The following is a 16,502-nucleotide window of genomic DNA, read 5'->3' on the forward strand; positions in this document are numbered from 1 at the left end:
GTGACGAGTGCTGGGAAAGGGGTGGGGTGGACGGGGCCAGTAAGGAGAGGCCGCGCGGGGGTGGCACTGGCGCCGAGGGCTTTGGCAGGCACAAGTGTTTACCGTTGGGCCTGGGGTGGGCTTCATGGGAAGCCTGGGGGCTGTGCCCAGAAGTGACTGACGGCCGGTCCAGGCTCCATCAGCCCCTGCCTGCTGTTGCCTGCCCTCCAGAGCTCGGGCACCCTCTCTGGTTTGAGATCAGATCATCTCCTCCATCCATGGACCCAGCTTCCTTTACAGCTGTGGCCAGGGCACGTGTCCAGTGACACCAACAGTGAGGGGCCAGGCCTCCACAGCAAGGTCAGCCATGCACCTGGCAGAGCCCTCTGGACACCTATGTGGGGTGTCCCCCGGACACCTGGAGGGAGGCAGCATGTCCCAAATCAAAACCACAGGGAGCATCAGGGGCTCCTGGCTGACCATGGGGCCCCACAGTGGGGAGGGGTGGGGGGAGGGTCCTTCATGGGGACAGGCTTGGGTGCCTTGATAACGGTCACATGGGCTAGACCCTTCTACGTAGCACGTTTGGGCATGGGTCTGAGGTGGGGGTGGGTCTGGGTAAGAGGAACTTTCCATGGGAGCCAAGACCCCGCCCTACCTGTGGAGCTTGGGCAGGACGCTGAGCCGGGACTCTTCTGTCTGGGGCAGCAGTGGCCTGGGCCTGGGAGGGGACCAGGGCTAGAGAAGCACCACGGAAACACTGGGGAAGCCCTTGACCAGGGGCCTGGCTGGGCCTAAGGCCGGGCCCCGGGGCTGCTGTAGAGCAGAGTGTCCACCTCTGCGCGCTGCAGCCACAGGCGCTGGTGGGCATCGCCAAGCAGTGCGCGTAGCTCATGGCCCAGGCGGCAGGCGGGCAGGGCAGCGCAGTGGGCAGTGTGCAGCTGGCGGCATGTGTCGCAGCAGCGGGTGGGCAGGGCACCAGGGGCCAGGCAGCTGTGCACCTGGTAGCCGGGGGGCTCGGCGATGGGCCCGTGCACGTGCTGGGGGCTGGGGCTCCCAGGGGCTTTGGGAGCGGCCAGGTCCCCGGGCCGGCTCAGCTCTCTGCGCAGGGAAAGGAAGGAGAAGGCCTCAGGCTCTGGCTCTCCCTCCTCCAAGGCCCCGTAGGGCGGGCTGCGGGGCGGACTGCTGACTTCCTGCAGTGCCTCAGCCTCCTCCATGGGCTCCCAGGCCTCACCCTGAGGGCCCCACAGTTTGGCACTCTGCTCCCAAGGCAGGGGCCGGTAGGCCGGCTCCAAGGAGGGGGAGCCTGGGCCCGGAGAGGGCCCTCCGTACAGGCTGGCCTCTTCTGAGTCTGAGTCCGAATCCTCCTGCAGGTCCCGGTACAGGTCCAGCTGGGCCCGGAATACAGCAGGGGAGCCCCGGGGTGGCAGGGGCGGCGGCTCCTCTTCCCGGGCCAGCCGCTGCTGCAGCCACGCCACGCAGGAGGCCACGTCTCCGCTGGCCCTCCGTGCCTGCAGCAGCTCCTCTGCCGGCAGCACACTGGTGCCCAGCTGTGCCAGCACCTCGCCCAGGATCTCACACTCCAGCCGCAGGGCGAAGCAGCCCAGGGCCACCTGCACCAGCTGGTGGGCGGGGGGCAGGGCAGTCACCTTGAGGCAGTGGTTGTCCCTGGGCACGTAGCCCATCTTCTGGAAGCTCTGAATGAGGAGGTCCTCGGACAGCGCACCCTTCAGCACATGCACGTAGCCCCCTGAGAACGTCTGCAAGGGAGGGCCCGGTTAGCAGCAGCCCAGCCCGCACGCCGCCGTCGCCACTCGGGCCACACCCTCACTCCGGATGGCAGCGTGGTGCCAGTGACTCGGCGACTGGGGCAGCCCCCCTCACCACAGTTTAAGAAACACGTATGTTCTCCGGGTTCAGGAGTCAGAACACAACAAAGACCCCCCCACACACAGAAACCCCACCGCCTTCTGGGTTCCAGGTGGGTGAGTGCTTTCGGACTGCAGAGTTGTGTGCACAACAAGAAAACCTGTTGGGATGGCGACTGCCTCCTGCAGCTCAAAAACCCACAACCCTGCGACTGTGAGCCCTCCTCTGCTCACAGCCTAGGCCAGTACCTCCCTGCCAGTTCTACATCAGCTCACTGAGTGCGGGCATTGTGCTCGGGGCTTTGCCTTTCCCTCCCAACGAACGAACCATAAACTGGACTATTGTTAAGTCCAATTGGGAAATGAGTTCAGAGAGAGTAGGGAACCGGCCCAATGCCACGCAGCCAGGAGGAGGCAGAACCAGACCTCACCAGGTCTGCCCAACACCAAGGCCCAGGAGCGCCTCACGGGCAGGCCTGTTTTCCGCTTCAGCCTGCCATGGGGCTGGCCCTGCACACCCCCACCCTCCACCCCCTTCCCTCTGAATGGATGAATCAAGTCCTAGAACCTCAGACCAGCTTGTGTCCTCTATGAGCAGTGGGTTCCAGGACTCCTCTCCCCAGAAAGGCTGCTGCTGCCATGACAACCGGTGGAGGCCACTCGCCCACGTGCCCAGTGACATCATCACCTCCTTACCCTTCCGAATTAAGCACCAGCGCCTGCCCCCTTCTGCTGGCAGCTGCTCATTTACAGGGGTCAGGCCAGCCCCAAGCACAGCCTTCCTACCTGGGCCATGGGTGAACCAGGTTCGTGCCCAGTCTGCCCCCGCAAGCCCCTGCCTGCTTTCATAGGGGTACACCCACCTGGCTTCATTCTCCATAAATGGGATCAGCCCACATCCTGGAGGAATTAGGGTGACCATGGAAACTCAAGTCCTTCCCGTGGGCTTGTCCTATGATTTTTATGGCAACTGGGGCGGCAAGGCCACTTTGGGGAGGGCAGTGAAGGAAGCTTTAAAGGCAGGATCCACCCAGGAGGCAGGTGCACCCTGGGGGTGGTCTCCACCCACCCCTTGTTCTCCGCGCTGGGAGTGCCCACGGGGACTTCGGCCCAGAGCTGACCCAACACACGCAGGACCCCTCAGCGCGCTCTGCGCCCTGAGACCAGGGGCTGAGACAACAGAAATCCCCCACCCCAGCGCCTGGTCAAGAAAGCCCCACCCTCATCGCCGGCGCCCTACCTTGATGGTGGTGAACTCCTTCCTCCAGGGCAGCAGGTACAGGTGCACGGCGGCCAGCTCCAGCAGCTCGAAGGCGCGGGCCAGGCCGCGCAGCGCGGGGGCCAGGTCGGCGCGGCCCCACAGGCCGTCGGTGAGCAGCGCCAGCGCGTCGTCCTGCAGCGCCCCGTGCAGGTCGAAGTCCTCCACCAGGATCTGCCAGAGCACCGCGCGCAGCGACGGGTCCCCGCACACGCCCGCGCGGCCGCGCCGCAGCTCTCGCTCCAGGCACTGGCGGTAGTCCTCGGACAGCGAGCTGCTGCCCATCCTGGGGGGCGAGGGCAGGGCTTTAGGAGCCAGGACCCCTCCCCGCCAGCTGTGCGCCCTAGAGCCCCCACCCAGCATCCAAGGTAGGGCGCCGGCGATGAGGATGGGGCATCCACAGGTCCCCGTCCAGCCCGGTGATCCTGTCCTCGCCGGCTGAGCGGCCCCCGGTACCTACAGCAACCCCTACCTGGGGCCCCGCCCCGCCCTCCAGCGGAGTCCCCTCCCGAACAGAGAACCCCTCTCCGGTAGATCTGTCGTGAGCCCTGCAGGCGACCCCACTACCTGTCTGTCCCCCGCGGTCCCCAGGCGCCCGCAGCTCAGCTCGGCCTCTCCCCTAGCAGGGCGCTTCCGCCGAGAGCCGGCTCCGCCCACCGGCCGCGGCCGTGACGCGCGGGGCGGGACTGGAATCAGTCACCGCCGCCTCTGCTAACACGGGCCGGGCGGGGCCTGCCCGAGTGCGGGGCCTGTGCGTTCCCGCGGGGCGGGGCGGGGCGGGGCCTTTCCCAGGGGCGGGGCCTGTCCCTTCCCACCTGTCCCCGCCGAGCCCGTCTACGTAGACGCCGGTGCGGTGCACAGCGGATCCTCCCGCCAAAGAGCGAGCTCAGCGGGCACTCAGGGAGTGAGTGCATCCCAGCAGCGGTCCCACGAGGAGGCACCGCGGCTCCGAGGGACGAACGGGCTCCTTTCTCCGGGCCAGGCCCTCTGCAGCGCCAGGGACGAAGGAGCGGAAGTTCCTCGCGAACCCGCCGGGCGGGGATCTCCTCTGGCGGGTGGGACCCTTCGCCTTACTCCGCAAGGTGAGTGGGCGGGTGCTGGCCCGTGGTTCCTGCGGCGCTGGCAGGCCGCGGACTCCAGCCCACGGAGGATCCTGACAGGACAGCGGCCCCAGGTGCCCACTGGCCTCTAGGGTTGGCTTGCTGGACTCAAACCCACGCCCCTCGCCGTAATATGTGGGTGGCGAAGGGCCGTGGCGGTTACCTCATGGGGTTCTCGTGAGGTGCAAACCTGCAGAAGACCTAGAAAACTGCCTGGCCCAATAAATGCCAACTGGTCCTGTTTTTGTAGGAGCTGTTCCCCAAGAACCTGAACACTGCTCCCACGACCAGCATCTGCTGTGCTTGGGCCCACGCCCCCCACCTCTGTAGCCTTGAGGGTGCTGGAGGGGGGGGTGTCCTCCTTCCCGGGCAGGTGCTGCCCATGGCTGGGGCCCAGACCCCTGCTCTCTCCTCTCCTGGAGTGGAAGGTACCACTGCTCAGGGTGCCCCCGTGTGCTCGCCACCTGGAGTACAAAACTGAGTGTTCTGCCCAGGTGTGACCTCCAACCCTGTTACCCCACCAGGTCCTGCAGAGCATCCTGTCCCAGGGGCCCACCCCAGGGCTGTCCCACTCCTGCAGAGGGTGTGGCGGGCAGGCCCGGTGTCGTGGACCTCATTGGTCTCTGGGAGTCTGGCTCTTGCTGGTCAGTAGAGGGGGTGCGGTCCTGCCTAGGCCAGGAGTGGGGAGCAAGCAGGCTACACGGAGGGAGACATCAGTGCAGTGACCTCTTTATTCTCAGCAGGTCAGTGGCTGCTGGGCGCACGTCGAGTCAGAGCAGGCCGTGCAGGCGCTGACCCTGCTTCCCACCCACCCCGAGGGGATGTGCAGGGGTAGGAACTTGCCAGGGGTGCTCGATGCCCACTGCCAAGGGTGGGAATGTGGCTCAGAGTCCTCAGGCGTGGGCAGGTCCCCTGGGGACGCCTGGCCTCCAGGGGAGAGTGGAGTGGTCAGTGTCCAATAAATAAAAGTGCTGTTCAAACCACTGGGCCCCAGGCCTCCAGGGGCAGGGCTGACAGGCTCTCTTCCGGATCAGACAAGAACGGGCTCAGGGAGCTGTCACAGGGGACAGACGGCCCACGGCCTTGCTCTGCCCTTGTGCCCCCCAGGGGAGCCCACAGCTCTCTGGGGAGAGCAAGGTGCCTCTTGGAGGCCGAAACAGGGACGAGAAGGGCCTGGCTCAGCTTGGCCCCGTCCTGTCGGGAGCAGCTCCTCGGAGATGTAGGTGCGGATGGGCGGAAGCTGTGGAGCCGGTGCAGGTGTCCCATCTCCTCTACTTGCCCAGGGCCCCCCGGGGCAGCAGCTCCACATAGCTCAGGGCGCTCTGCAGGGACGTCAGGCAGTAGCCCCCCTCTCCAATCAGATACCTGTGGACAGCATCTGTCGCTGAGGAGGCCCCCGAGTTCTAGAAGGGGCATCTGCCCTTGGGGGGCAGGACCAGGGGCTGCCAGGGAGGCTGGGTGGGGAGACGGCCCACTCCCCAGGCAGATGCTGCTCAGAGCTTGCCCCACTGTCCCGCACCCCCAATCTAGGCAGTGTGCTGAGCGAGGGGGGCAGAAAGGGGCTGGGAGGGGTCGTAGGCCGTGTGTACGTGCCTGCCCGGCTCCCCAGCCCGGGCCCTACCCCTCATGGATGAACTCCTCCAGAGCAGCGCACTCCGACACCAGCTGCGGGAGGCCGCTTCTCAGCACCACGAAGGACAGGATGGGCAGCAGGTCGTCGGCACCACTGCAGGACAGGGCATGCTGGCCCGAGGCGCTGGGGGCCTGTGGGCTGCTCAACCCCCAAACTGCGAAGCCCCAGCTCAGCCCCCGTGAGGTCCTGGTTTACTGATGCTCTCTCTGCACCCACCGGCACAGAGCACCTAGGAGCAGCCGGGCCATCCCCAGACAAGCCCCATGGGGGCCGGTGGGGCAGCTTTAACCTCATAAGCTTGCCCCAGCCTGGGGAGCAGGATGATGGAGGGATGGCCCAGGTCCCGGGCAGCCTGCTCACTCCTGAAATCACGTGTCACTCAGCTGGGCACACAGGCACCGACCTCTGTGAGAGGAGTCTAAGTGAGCTGAGTGGGGGGTGAGGCCCTTTGGGCTCCCCAGAACCCCAACCCCAGGGACCCACGACCAGTGCTCTCCGGGGAGAGCAAGAGGGCAGACCGTGGCTTGAGTCTGACTAGGAAGGCCTCTCACACCATGAGCTCCTGCTCCTGGCCTTGCCCCATGTCCCGTGGGCACCGCACAGCTGCAGGGACAAGGTAGATGCCCACAAGAGAGCGGTGAGGGCTGCAGCCAGACAACCCTTCCAGCCCGTAGCTGTGCCCCTGCAGGGACTCGCTTGGAAGCCAGGTGACAACTGGTGAAGGGGCCTGTGGAGCCAGGCCGAAAGCCCTGCCGACCCTGCACTGAGGCCCAGCACCTGGCCCTAGGGGGGTGGGGGTGGCGTCTGTCTCCCACTTTCCTGCCGACCTCACACTCAGCTCTGATTTCTACCTGCCCATCACCGGCAGGCCCCTGGGTGTGGGTAGGTGCCGCAGCCTGCCCATCAGGCTCAATGATGGGTGCCTTCAGGACGACCCTGGTCCCAGGGGCAGGGTGGCAGGAGGCAGAGCCCCTGCGGGGGCTATGGGAACGCCAGTCCCAGATGGGCAGCAGAGCAGGAGGCTGCCGGCCACAGGCAGGACCAGGGGAAACAGGCCGGACCAGGCATCAGAGCCCCAGGCTGCAGCACCTGGGGAGGTGGGCAGGGACGATGCAGGAACCCAGGGCTGGGGGCTCAGTGCAGGGAGCAGGCTCTTCACTGAGCGCAGGCAGCTTCCCCCAGGTGTGCATGGAGGGACGAAGCACGTGCATCTGGGGTGAGCAACCCCAAGTATCATCAGATTAGCCAGAGGGTCCCTGGCCATCATGCACCCAGTGTCCACCCCAGGCCGTGCCCTCCCTGGACTCACATGGCGGCTGCGCCAGGCTGTGGTCTCGCGTCGGGTGCAGGCTCCTGGGCCCAGTAGTAGCTCTCCGCACAGGCACAGATGACCCGCAGGGCCCGCACTGCAGCACAGAAGCGAGCTTTGGGGTGAGGGCAGGGGCAGCTAGAAGAGCCCCCAGCACTGCCCCACACCCATCGTGTGGGTGATCCCTCCCGTGGGCATCGCGCTCACACCACTCATGTCCCATGGGTCACACCCCGTTTGCCAGGAGGATCTGCAGCTCAGACAAGGCACACAGGCCTGGTCGCCAGCTGGGACAGGACCGCGGCTAGTGTGACCACGCCCCCTCCTTCCTCCTCCCCAAGGCTGGTGTGACCACGCCCCTCCCCGCCCCAAGGCTGGTGACCACGCCCCCTTCTTCCTTTGGTTGGCGTGACCACGCCCCCTCCTTCTCCCTCCTAAGGCTGGTGTGACCACGCCCCCTCTCACCAATGCAGTCCAGCTTCTTCTGGGGGCAGCACTCTAGGACCAGCAGCCCCAGCTCCTGGGCCGCAGCGCAGTAGGGGTAGGCGCCGGCTCCCGAGGCCTCAGGGCCCCGAGGTAGCAATTTGGGGGGGATGCCGAGGACTGCTGGGGGTGCATTACTGTAGAGCTCCATGCTCCTGCTCAGGGCAGCCTCCCGGGGGCGGTACACACTCCTGCCGCAGAGAGAGGCCAGGCTCAGCTGCCCAGGGGACCCTGGCCCAGACAGGCAGGGTGGGGCGAGCAGGCCCTGCCCCCAGGCCCAGGGGATGGATGCGCCACCATGGCAAATCGACCCCGCTGAGGATGCCTCGGAGGAAAGCACCGGAAGCAGTCACACGTGTGCCCGGGATGGGGAGGGCGGTGACACACGGGGACCTGGAGGGGCCTGGGGCTGGGACGGCACCTGTAGAGGGCCAGCAGCAGGGGCCACAGTGGGGAGAAGAAGGGCTCCTCAATGCAGGCCAGGCAGCGGTCCTTGGAGACGGCCGTGTTGAGGCCTTCGAAAGCCAGGAGGGTCAGCGAGAGCAGCCTGTCTGCCAGGAGAGAGCCGACACACGGCACTGTGGGCCAGCCGGCAGCCCCTGGACGTCACCCAGACGAGTCCCTCACCCACCACCTTCTCTCTGCCTCCCAGCGCCAGCCTCGGTGTGGCTGGGCCACAGTATGTCCTGGCTCAGTGGGGGGGCTAGCTGCCTGGCCCTCCCTTCGCTCCCCTTCACATCACCCCCTCCTGGTCTACATGGCCTAGGGACAGAGCCGGAGTCGGGACCCTCATCCCTGGGTGCTCACTGGGTCACACCCAGCCCCTCACCCCCTGGGGGGCCAAGGAAGCAGGTTCTTTCTGGAAAGGGTTTGTGCCTAAACTGCAGGAGCCCGGAGAAGCTTCAGAAGCATATTCCAGGACAAGAAATCTGAGGCCCAGGGAGATGGAGCACCCCCCTGGGGATGAGGGAGACCTGCTCAAAAAGATGGGGAGCCCACCCAGGGAGGAGAGGGACCTGCCTGTTCCCTGGGAGAGAGTGGGCCCCACAGTGAGAACAGGGCCCCGACTGTCAGGCTTCGGTTGCTGGTTCTGAGAAAACCCCGCGAGCTCTCCTCCCCGGGACTGGGAAGTCACTGGGCCCACCGTAGGGAGCCCACACTCTCGGGGAGGAGCCATCGTCACCCTCAGGCTGTGCCCGACAGCCCTGGGTTTGGAAGGATGCGAGTCCAGCCCTACGAGACAGCAGGGCCACCCGGCTGCGAGGCCCTGAGGATGGACCTTCCCAACCACAGACTGCGGTGGGCCAGGCTGCATCCGCCGGGCAGCCCAGGAGGACACGGCCAGGGACTGAGGGACCGGGACGGCAGCCAGGCCAGCTGCTCCGGAGCAGGGTGGGGCCTCTCTGTCAGCAGGATGTCTGGCTCAGAGGAAGGTGGAGGGGAGGGCCCTGCAGGTCAGGGCTGGCCTGGCTGCCGTCCCGAGCTCCCACCGCCCGCCTGTCCTGCGGAGCCCTCACCGACCGCATTGTGAATGTCCTTCACGGTGCTCTTCAGCGGCTCCAGCAGCGGCTCCTCCTTCACCCCTGAGGCCTGAGGGTCAGTCCCCGGCCCAGGGCCCTGGCCCCACCTCTCTGAAGTGGCCAAGAACTGTTCCAGGTCCTCAAAGGAGCTGTCCTTGCGCACCAGGGGTGAGGGAGACCCCTTAGGGCTGCTGTCCGCCCCTCTGTTGGGGGGCCCAGGCTGGAGTGGGGGTGTGGGGGGACTGGTGGGGGGGCCGGCAGGGGGATGCGGGGCTGGGCTGGGCTCCAGGGAGGACAGCATGCAGTAGAGACTCTGGGAGGGCCGTAGGCGCCGGCTCCCAGGAGCCAGTAGCCCCTCGGCATCAGGGGGCAGGGAGCAGCCGCCGGGGGCTGGGGCGGCCGCAGCGCCCCTGCTCACGATGTGGTACAGCGCCCGGTACACCGCACACTGGAGCTTCTTCAGGAGCTGCGAGATGGGGTGGTCGGGAACGCTGCCAGCACAAGCGGAGGCCGTGGGTTAGAGGGACTGCGGTCCCTGGCTGGCCTCGGGCCGGGGGCGAGCAGCCCACCCTCCCCACACCCTTCGTCCATCAGCATCTCTATTCCTTCCTCCGGAGGAAACGCTGCAAATAGTCTGGCCCACCCCTGGGAGGAAGCAGAGAAATGCCCTGAAAGACCATCGGGCAACGGGGCCCAGGCAGCACGGCCCCATCACCTCTTCCCCTCCTAGGCCTTCCAGCAGCCAGAGGGCGGGGCCTGCGGACCCTGTACCTGAGCAGGTGGGACACCAGGCTGGTCACCAGTGACAGGTCCCCAGGGCTCCTCTTGAGCTTGGCCTTCCAGTGCTTTGGCCATTCCTGCAGGACAGGAGACTGTGGAGGAGAGCACGGGACCCCCACGAAGGGAGGTTCCTCCTTCCTCCTCCATTCCCCCGCCCCCGCCAGGGCTGCACCCCAAAAGGCCAGGCCTCCTTGTTGATACCTACCCTGGGGTGCAGTGAAAATCCAACGCCATCAGGCCCATGGGACCCTGGGCCCCACGAGGCGGGGAGGAGGGTAACCCTGGCCCCAAGGACCCCCACCCAGAGCCACCGCCTGTGGCCCCGCCCAGGCACCTGCCCCTGGAACTCACGTGGTCTTGCTCGTACTCGAGGATGGCGGCATAGAGGGCCCGCTGCTCCCGCTCCTCAGGGGTCAGGGCGACCTGACTGCAGAACCTCCTGGGGAGGAAGGACGGGGCTGGGCCTCGGGCGTCTGGGTGCACCCCCCAGTCCTCCCAGCTGCCCTGAGGCCGAGGCTGAGACCAACGGAAGGGGACGCACCTGTTGGCGGCCTCCTGGAGCCGCAGCCGCCGCTCCTCCATCTTCCTTTGCAGCTGGCGCAGAGTTAAGGCCGCATCGATGCCCGGCACGTGCACTAAGCCCGGCCTGTATGGGCTCGGCCGGACTCAGGGGCCAGGGGGCAGGGCACTGCCTCGGCCCTTCAGGTCCGGTCCAGTGGCGGCGCTGGAGGACGGGCACCCACTAGGGAGGGAGGCAAGTCCTAGGTGACTTGTAGGACGGAGAGGAGCCCCTTGGCTGGGGGGCAGGACGGTCTTTGCAAAGGGGGGGTGTGCAGACCATTCCCTGAGCACATGGCTCTCCTGAAGCTGAAAAAGTTCGTTCCCACACCCTGACCCTGTCACCGTTTACTCTCTCCCCCTCCTCCTCCCTCAGCTCAAGGTCACATTCCCAATTTCCCCCTCTGGACACAGAGGCTGGATGGACAGAAAGGATACAGTCTCCTCCCGGGCTTTGGCGATCACCAGGTTCTCCATCATCTGCCGCTGCAGGGACAGGGTCTAGGAGGGGAGGGGGGAGTAAGGCCTGCTTCCCTCCCCCAGCAACACAGAGCCTCCCTGGGACCTGCTCACCAGCGACGTCTTCTGCAGGGCCTGGCTGGGGTCCAGACGGGCCATCCGGGCTTCATAGGCGGCCTTCAGCTTCTGGTTCTGCAGGGAGGCCTCCTCCAGGGGTGTCAGCTCCCTGGAAACGCGACACGCTGCTGTCCAGGCCCAGGAAGCCCAGCAATGTTCTGGGGACCTGAGAAGCCTTCCTGACCCAGCCCTGAGGCCAGCACGTGAGGAAGCAGCGATAGGGGCCGGCAGGAAGTGTAAAGAGGGAGGGTGTCTGGATGGACGGGACCGCAGCCCCCTGAAATGTGGGTGTCCTGTTGCCAGGACGGCTGGCCTTTCACAGGAAGCCAGACCTCAGACCTTGATGCAATTCAGTCATGTGTGTTTGGCAACATGAAACTCTTAAGGCACCCGTGAGCAGCCCACAGAAGGGACAACCACCTCGACTAGAGGAGAGCTCCCCACAGCCACCCACCACCAAAGCTTCGGTCCCCCCTCTTTCTGCTTTCCTGGGTGGGGGAGGGGAAGACAGTCTGCCCTGGGGTGGAAGCGCTGGGCCTGGCCCTGCCCCAGAGCCGCAGGTGGAACCCAGTGGCCTGGAGTCTCCGAAGCAGCACGAGGCCTGGCAGCAGCAGGTTCTCCTTGTTTATCTACTTGGGATGCTGGCATCTGGGTCTTGATATTTTTCATCAGTTCTAGAAAATTACAGCTATGTCTTCAAAGAACATGCCTCTCCTGTCTCTTTTTATGGAACTCCAGTGACCTCATGTTAGACCTTCTATCTCTCAAATTTTCTGGTTTTTTTTTTTTTTCTTTCTTTCTGTGAGTCATTCTGGCTGTCCTTTGACCTCTGATCCAATTCACTAATTCTCTCTTCAGCTATGTCTGCCTGACTGTTACAAACTGGTCATTTTGGGCACATACATGGGTGCTTCCTGGAGGACATACAATTGGCCATTGAACATCACAGGTCTGAACTGGCCAGGTCCACTTCTATGCAGATTTCACTTAAAATTAAAACTTCACTTAAAGTACAGGTATAAAAAGCCACAGCTCAAACCCGTGTTACTTAAAGGTCAGCTGTGTTTTCAATCTGCTGATGGGAATTCAGAGGCCAACTTAAGTCAAGCTTGGATTTGCAACTGCAGGGTGTTCAGTGCCCCCAACCCCCAGCACTCCAAGGATCAACTGTAATTTGTTGTTACTGTTACCACTTAATTTTAACAACAATGGTGGTGCTACAGTTTTCATTTAGTTTCTACTTGGTTCCTTATTTCCTAGGTCAGATTTTATAGTTTCTTGCTCCTGCAGGTATTTCTCTTCTCTGTAGGTATTTTCTTTTCTTTTTAAAAAATACGTTTTTATTGATTTTAGAGAGAGAGGGAGGGAGAAAAAGAGAGAGAGAGACATCGATGAGAGAAAAAAACACTTATCAGCTGCCTCCTGCATTGCCCCCTACTGGGGATCAAGCCCAAATCCCAAGCATGTGCCCTGACCAGGAATCGAACCTGTGACCTCTTGGTGCACAGACGACACTCAACCGCTGGGCCACACTGGCCAGGGCAACCTGCAGGTATTTTCACACGTGCTTTTCATTTCTCTACATATAGGGAGCACGATTGCTTTATAAGCGTGTCTGATCACTCGATTCGACAACTCTGTCCTCTGTCTCTGCGGTCCTTCCTTCGCTTTCTTACTGCCTTGTGTGCCTGGTGATCTCGGCCTGTGTGCCACCTGTGTGCCTGTGTGCCACTTGTTTTATGGAAGTTAAAGGAGCTTTTCTCCAAGGACAGTTTGTATGTGTTTCCGCCAGGCACATGGGCATTTCCATCCTGGGCCCCATTTCACCTAAACTAGCCATGGTGAGCTCCCGGTGAGCTCCCGTTGCCTGGCCTCGGAACCCAGGCTCCGCCCACCTCCCTCGTGCCGCCATCTTACTTCTTAGAGCTTTGAGACTCCACCACCTGGAGCCTCTGGAAGATCTCTGGCGGCAGAAACGGGAGGAGCTTCCCCCCCTCGTCCGAGTACACCCGGCGGTGTCGGCTGGTAGGTGAGGGGACGGCAGCAGCCGCGGGCGTGGCTGGCTTCAGGCAGGCTTTCCCTGCGAGGCACACAGAGCCGTGAATTGGCACAGAGCCCCACATGCCACAGAGGAGACAAACTTGGGGGGATGCCCCACGACAACCTGCTGGAGACCCACCAAGCTTGGCCACCGTCGACTGGGCCCTCTCCAGACACTGCTCTGCCAGCTTCAGCATCTTCAGGGCATCCAGGGGCACGGTCTCCCCAGCGTCTGGGGTACGGACAGGAAGACTGGTTATCATCACTCATTCACTAACCAGATTCTTGCTGAGATAAACACAAGGGCAAGTTTACTGATTCCTAACCTCTGACTCACAGGCCAGCCCCCCCCCCCCCCCCCCCCCGCCTCATCTCTGACCATCGGCCCTCGGGCTCTGAGTAGGGCCAGCCCAGCACTGACTGACTGTCCCACTGTCTCAGCTGGACCGTCAGAGCCTCTCTCTACCCAACGGGGCCTTTCTCCTGAGGACTTCACATGCACCCACAGCCCTCCTCCAGGTGGGCCACCATTCAGGGACCATGTCACAGAGACAACTGCATCACCACTTCCTGGCCTTCGGCTGTGCTCAGCCCACCCTCACACTCCCTAGGGCTTCCATTCTATAGGCTCTCCCACCAGCAGACACTCACTGTAGGAGCTGCCTCCTCAAACCCCTGGACGCCATCAGCCCAGTTCTTGACCCACCTCCTGCTCCCTTCACAGCCAGCCCCTCAACACACTCCCACTGAAACTGCCCTCATCCCCCACGTCTGCCCTAGACCCAAGTGCTCCCCAACCTGTCAGGGTCTCTCTCCCCCAGGACACCCCTGGGCTACTGCCACCAAACTCCTCCCAGTCCTCATCCTGCAGTGCCCAGACCTCTGCTGAGCTCCTGGGCTCCCTAGGGCTGCTCCGACCGTGGTGACTCCCACCTCTCCCCAACCAAGGTGCCTTGTGCACTGGACTGCTAGACACTTCAAGCAGAAGTCTCCCCCTCCAGCAAGTCTGGTGAAGTCCACCTTCAAAGAACATCCCCCAGGCCATCCACCTGCAGGAGGTCTCACCACTGCTGTCCCCGCCATGGGGACCGCCGGGAGGCTCTGCCCCCATGCCGGCCTCTGCACTGCCTCCATGAGCTAACCCTCCTGTGGGAACCACCCCAGCTCCTGGCCTGCCCCTAATGCACAAACCTGCTCCAGCCTGCCTGCCTGCCTTTCCTCTCACCCAGCACCCACTCTCAGCTCAGGGCTTTTGTTCACCCCTCTGCTGGGAAGGCTGTCCCCAGCCTTTTCTCAGGTCACTCCCCGCTGGCCATGTCCTTACCCCACCGTTCCCCTCATCACATCACACCACGATAGCTCACGCTTACTGAGTGCCCAGCCATTCATCTGCTAATGACCAAGTGGGTAGGACAGGACACCCCCAGGCCTGAAACCCGCCAAGGGCTTAGGTGTCCAAAATCTGACCAGCCCAGGAGCGGCAGCGAGGCTGAGAGCTGTACCTTCGGTGGTTTCCACTTCCTCCAGCAGCACCTGGGAGATGTAGTGGATGCTCCTCAGGTATTCTGTATACGCCTCCTGTGCCCAGGGAAGAGAAATGGCACGGGTCAGGCAGGAGAGGCAAAGGACTCCATCACGCCGCCTGCTGCCCTTGTGTCTGCTTATCTCTGAGATAGACCTGAGCATCTAGCCTGAGGTGGTTGGCTGAGCCGCTGGTCTGCCTGGGACACAGGTGTATCAGTCTTGTCCAGACGCGAAGGGGAAGGTGCCCAGCTGAGTACCCATCCCTTCTCCCACCGCCTTTCTCTCCAGCACAGGAAGGAAGTGGCCTGGGGAAGCAACTTTGAGAGCTGTTGTCATTTTCCACTCTATGCAACAAGTTTCATTTCTGTGCCGTTCATTCGCTGGCTTGTAAATTATTTTCTTGGGAGGTTAATGAGGGAGTGCTGTTGCAAATCTTAGAATCTGTTTCTGGCTTGGGTTCTGGGAAATCCCTTTCCTGAACCCCACTGCCAGGTACACCGGATTCTAGAACGCTAGAATATTGCCAGTTTCAAGGGTGTGGGCATTCTGTCCGGGCTCCCTGGACAGAGGCCAGGCAGGGCATTTGGAACTCACAGCATGGTGTGTGTGTGCGTGTGTGTGTGTGTGTGTGTGTGTGTTTACTGCATCCCAGTTTCCAAATTATTCATGTTTAAGTCTACGCCTCAGAGATTAGTACAATGGATTTCGGGGAGGATTTCTGACTTGGGGACAGCAGTGAACTGAGGGGCTGGAATGTATTTCCTGGGCTCGCCTGCAGCCTGCTCCCTCCCGCGCAGCCCCGGGCGGCTCAGCCGGCTTTTCCACCTGGTCGCCAGCCTGGGATGACACCCATTCTGGGAGCGCGGCACAGCCTCCCGCCAGGGGCTGAGGCGACGGGGAAGACACAGAACCGAGGAGGCGCAGTTAACCTTCTCCGGATGCCGTCCCCTGTGGGAATTTGATTAAATCTACAGCGTCTTCCCGGAGAAATACACACACGGAGCCGTTTGCCGGATCTATTTGGAGGCTGCTTCGCGAACCCTACTGCATCCCCTTTACAAATGCAAGCGCAGCTCCGATTCCGACTAGCTGAACAGAAGGGAAAACAGGGCGGACAGGCCTGGGAGCTGTCCAAGGTCAGAAGCCGACACCGCGCCCGGCGCCCCGCAGCCGCCGGGGGTCCTGCCGGCGCCCACCCCGCGGCCCCGCCCTTGCCCACGCCCACTGAGCCGGCCTCTCGTGGGGGCCGGGCCCGCCTCGCCTCGCCGCGCCGCGCCTCGCCTCACCCGGGGCCGGTTGCCGGTGTCCAGCTCGATGGCCCCGTTGGCCAGCTTCATAGCGCACTGCAGCGGCTTCACCGCGCCGTCCCCGGCCGCAGCGGCCATGGCGCCGGGCGGGGAGGCGGTGCTGGCGGCCCAGGGGCGGGGCGAACGGCCTGAAGACCGGAACGAAGAATGCGAGGGAGCAGGGACCGCCCGAGCCGCTGACCGCCGGAACACACGGGACCTTCTTGGGCGCACTTCCGGCTGCCCCGCCCGCGCCGCCTGCCCGGCGTCGAGGGCGGAAGGGGCGGAGCTCTCCAATAACCTCTTCACAGCGCTGCCACGAGCGTGCGAATTCAACCAGGACCCCTCACTCCACGACTGTGACAGGCCCTCCGTGCCGGCCCGCCCCTCCCTCGCCCAGCCCCTCGCGCTAACTGCCACGCCTCTCTCCTCACGCGGCCCTGCCCCTGCTGGCCCCGCCCGTCCCGCTTCCAGGGAGCCGAGCGGAGCCGAGTGGCGGGTCGGGCGGGAACGAGCGAGCACAGTCCGGCTGAGCGGCCGAGAGCTTAAGGGCCCGAGCAGGACCCGCGGGGCCGAGCAGCCGAGCCG

The 16,502-nt window shown here is 63.8% G+C and overlaps 2 protein-coding genes across 2 annotated transcripts; both read right to left on the bottom strand.

Moving 5' to 3' along the window:
• Positions 1–62: 62 nt before the first annotated feature.
• On the bottom strand, positions 63–3,801 carry SPATA2L (spermatogenesis associated 2 like). The gene is made up of 3 exons (XM_079800150.1): positions 3,673–3,801; positions 3,088–3,391; positions 63–1,739 (listed from the first exon to the last, which is right to left on the bottom strand). Exons 2-3 carry the CDS (start codon positions 3,388–3,390, stop codon positions 774–776), a joined length of 1,269 nt encoding a protein of 422 aa, XP_079656276.1. The 5' UTR covers position 3,391; positions 3,673–3,801; the 3' UTR covers positions 63–773.
• Positions 3,802–4,918: 1,117 nt separating this feature from the next.
• VPS9D1 (VPS9 domain containing 1) lies at positions 4,919–16,013 on the bottom strand (the record flags this gene model as incomplete). Its single annotated transcript, XM_079800324.1, has 15 exons — positions 4,919–5,570; positions 5,827–5,931; positions 7,148–7,244; positions 7,613–7,821; positions 8,052–8,181; positions 9,148–9,641; positions 9,922–10,007; positions 10,282–10,369; positions 10,472–10,524; positions 10,927–10,989; positions 11,062–11,173; positions 12,982–13,144; positions 13,244–13,336; positions 14,607–14,682; positions 15,915–16,013. The coding sequence occupies 15 exons, from the start codon at positions 16,011–16,013 to the stop codon at positions 5,477–5,479; spliced, it is 1,962 nt and encodes a 653-aa protein (XP_079656450.1). The 3' UTR covers positions 4,919–5,476.
• Positions 16,014–16,502: the final 489 nt, after the last annotated feature.

Source organism: Cnephaeus nilssonii (genome assembly GCF_951640355.1).
Source record: "Cnephaeus nilssonii genome assembly, chromosome: 20".
Classification (NCBI taxonomy): Eukaryota; Metazoa; Chordata; class Mammalia; order Chiroptera; family Vespertilionidae; genus Cnephaeus; species Cnephaeus nilssonii.

What these genes read in the sequence shown, in the direction of transcription:
- SPATA2L (XM_079800150.1), bottom strand. Translation starts at nt 3,390, where the DNA reads ATGGGCAGCAGCTCGCTGTCCGAGGACTACCGCCAGTGCCTGGAGCGA. An exon ending in AGGAGTTCACCACCATCAAG is followed by an intron (nt 1,740 to 3,087) that starts GTAGGGCGCCGG and finishes CCTCCCTTGCAG; the next exon opens with ACGTTCTCAGGGGGCTACGT.